The sequence below is a fragment of the Neopelma chrysocephalum genome, unplaced genomic scaffold (assembly GCF_003984885.1).
Source record: "Neopelma chrysocephalum unplaced genomic scaffold, ASM398488v2 Primary Assembly neopelma1_44, whole genome shotgun sequence".
NCBI lineage: Eukaryota > Metazoa > Chordata > Aves > Passeriformes > Pipridae > Neopelma > Neopelma chrysocephalum.
Window position 1 is genome coordinate 20,047,348 of NW_020897703.1, and position 2,728 is coordinate 20,050,075.

Below are 2,728 nucleotides of genomic sequence, written 5' to 3' on the forward strand. Positions count from 1 at the left end.
GGCGGGACTGACGGGTGGCGGGGCCGGCAGGTGGACGCGCCGCTCGGCCCCCCGGAGGGGCGGCGCGGGGCGGAGAGCAGCGGAACCGGGCGGCACGGCCCGGCACAGCACGGCACGGCACAGCACGGCTCGGCTCGGCTCGACTCGGCTCGGCTAGGCTCGGCTCCGCTCGGCTCGGCACGGGTCTTCTCGACTCGGCTCGGCGCGGAGCGGGGCTGAGCGGGGCCGGGCGCGCCGCGGCGCCGCCGGGTCCTAGAGCCGCCCCCGCGCCCGCCCCCCTTCCCCCGCGGGGGTCGGGGCTGCCCCTCCTGGAGGGGAGAGGGGATCAGACCCACAGTGGGCTGGGGGCTGCCGCACAGGAGATTGGGGTTGACCCAAAGAGGAAATGGGGAGTCTGACCAACACGAGGCGAGGGCCTGCGGCAGTGGAGACAAGGTCTCCCCACGGGGGATGTAGATCTGCCTCGCAATGGTGTTGGGGTCTGCCTCCCTGAATACAGTGGGGCCAAGCACAGAGGGAATCAAGACATGTCCCATAGAGACATCTAGTACATGGGGGGATGGAAACCCCACTCCACAAGGGGGCTGGGGTCGTGCCCCACAGGAACACCCAGTGCTGGGAGAGGAGGAACTGGGTGATATCCACATCCCCAGAGAGAGATGAGAGGGTAACTGGAGGGTAGGCAAGGTCCCACTCTCACCCCGCTGTCCCAGAAGTGCCAGGCCTGGCATGAGCAGCCTCATTTCAGCCCAGGTCCCACCATAAGGATGGCGGCCAAAACCTGGGCTCAGGGGCAGTCCCGACATCCAGTCGCTCACCAAACGTTGGGCCTAGGAGCCTGCTCCATGGGAGCAGGACCCTGAGGTTGGGTAAGACCCCTTGGAGATCCAGGGCTCCATGTCCATAGGGCTGCCCACAGGGCATTTCACCCAGTGATCAAAGCCTCCTGCGGCCAACTCAGCACCTCCCCTGTGGCACTGCCACATGAGGATGCCCAAAAGCTGCAGTACAACCAGAGGCACAGAGACAGAGCTCTTCAGGCTTCGGGGTTTTGGTGTGAAACACCCATTTCAAACCCTATCACTTCTCTCCCTGCTGCCTGACCCTCACAGCTACGCCGAGGATTTTAAGTACAAGGGATATTACATAGAGATGACTTTTTTCCCTAATTAAAAAATACTAACAACAAAGCCAAGGGAATGCTAATGAAGCTGGAAAACTTGGTTAATCTCTTTGTGGGGTGTATGGTTAAAGTCAGGCACTGAGCTTAGCAGCCTGAGTTCTCTCAGCCACGGGAATGTCAGCTTTGGGGCAATTAAAGTTAAAATTTGCTGCTGTAATTTTTTGTTGTTCTGGTTTTGGTTTTTTTTCAAATTAAGAAAAATGCAAAATGCAGCTGTTGACTCCTCGTGCGACAGAACTTTCGGCACAAGATTACTCATGGCTTTGGAGTTATACAACAACATGTTTGTTTGTGGCATCCATGAGTGCAGGATGTGATGATGGACTGCAGCATTCAGCATGCTCTGTGAAATCCCTGTGATGCATCCTGGGACCGAGTATGCAGTCCCATCCCAGTCTCTGGGTCTTTCCAAACAATAACTCGGGTTTTACAAGAGTTTAATCAAGCATGGTGCTTTTCTCTGGCTGCCCATCATGCTGCAGATACATTGCCATAGAGGAGCTACCCACTTGCTTTACTTTTTAAAACACATTGCTTTTCTGCACCTTGCTTAAGCTTGGCACTGATTTTAACCATCCCCATTTCACTTTGGAAAGAATCCAGTTAGTTTTGGGGTCCCTGCGGCAGCGGCACTCATTGCTCCAAGCCAACAAAAATGTTCCCTTGAAATTACAAGCAAATAACAAAGAAATTTTTATTCCCCTTCACATCAAAAAATCTATTTTATGTTACAGAACCCAAATTTTAGCCTGAGTGACTCAAGGAAGTCTCCAAGAAGACAAAAAAATTAAAATAAATAAATAAATAATTAAAAAAAAAAAAAGCCCAGTACGGAATTTGCAATCTTTACTCCTACAGATCTCAAAGTGGAAAAATGGGATGCACAGCCCTGCACACCAGCAGCCCCTCAAAAGCCTCCCTTTAAAACAGACTTGCCAGCAGATGTTCAATAGAAAATGGAGCAAATTGTTTTCACTGCACACTCACAACTTCTCGGGTATAGCGGGAAGGAGACTCTCAGTACCTTTTTATGATCTGCTGTTGACTTCACTAATGACTCACATTTGGTTCCAATGAGATATTTTTATATGACTAATGAATCTATATTTGGAGGCGTAAGAGGGTTTGGCTAATTATCTGTTGCAGTTAGTTAAATATTCCAAGTATTCAAAGTAGATTTTCTTCCAGTGACAAATGTTATGCCCTCGCGGTCTGTCTTCTGGTGCTTTAAAAGCAGCCCAGCACTTTGACTCGTACCAAGCTGACATCTGGGTTTCTGCGTGCGTAAGCACAAGAGATGGCCTGAACTTAATTATACAGCAAACCAATCCTGCATTTTTTAGGTGGCCAATAGGTCAGTCCCCAAGGGGCGATTTAAACCCGATTTTTCAACACGCACTTGATGCTTGCAGTGGCCCATTTTGCTGGGGGGCATTTACTGGGGTGCCATTAATAACTCCTGGCAGGGGCAAATTCTTTATAAGCACCATTGTGTAGGCTGCTTGTGCACAAATCATTTTTCCACAGGGAGGGCTCGAAATCTGA

The 2,728-nt window shown here is 51.3% G+C and overlaps 1 protein-coding gene across 1 annotated transcript in view; it reads right to left on the bottom strand.

The window, feature by feature from the left end:
- The window catches only part of IGFBP2 (insulin like growth factor binding protein 2), a 59,810-nt gene extending 58,963 nt beyond the window's left edge, over positions 1-847 (bottom strand). Inside the window, exons 1-2 of the mRNA XM_027677904.1 lie at positions 819-847; positions 336-489 (exon numbers count right to left, since the gene is read on the bottom strand). Of these exons, the coding sequence (XP_027533705.1) occupies positions 336-489; positions 819-847 (183 nt within the window). The remainder of the gene's footprint in view (positions 1-335; positions 490-818) is intronic.
- Positions 848-2,728: the final 1,881 nt, after the last annotated feature.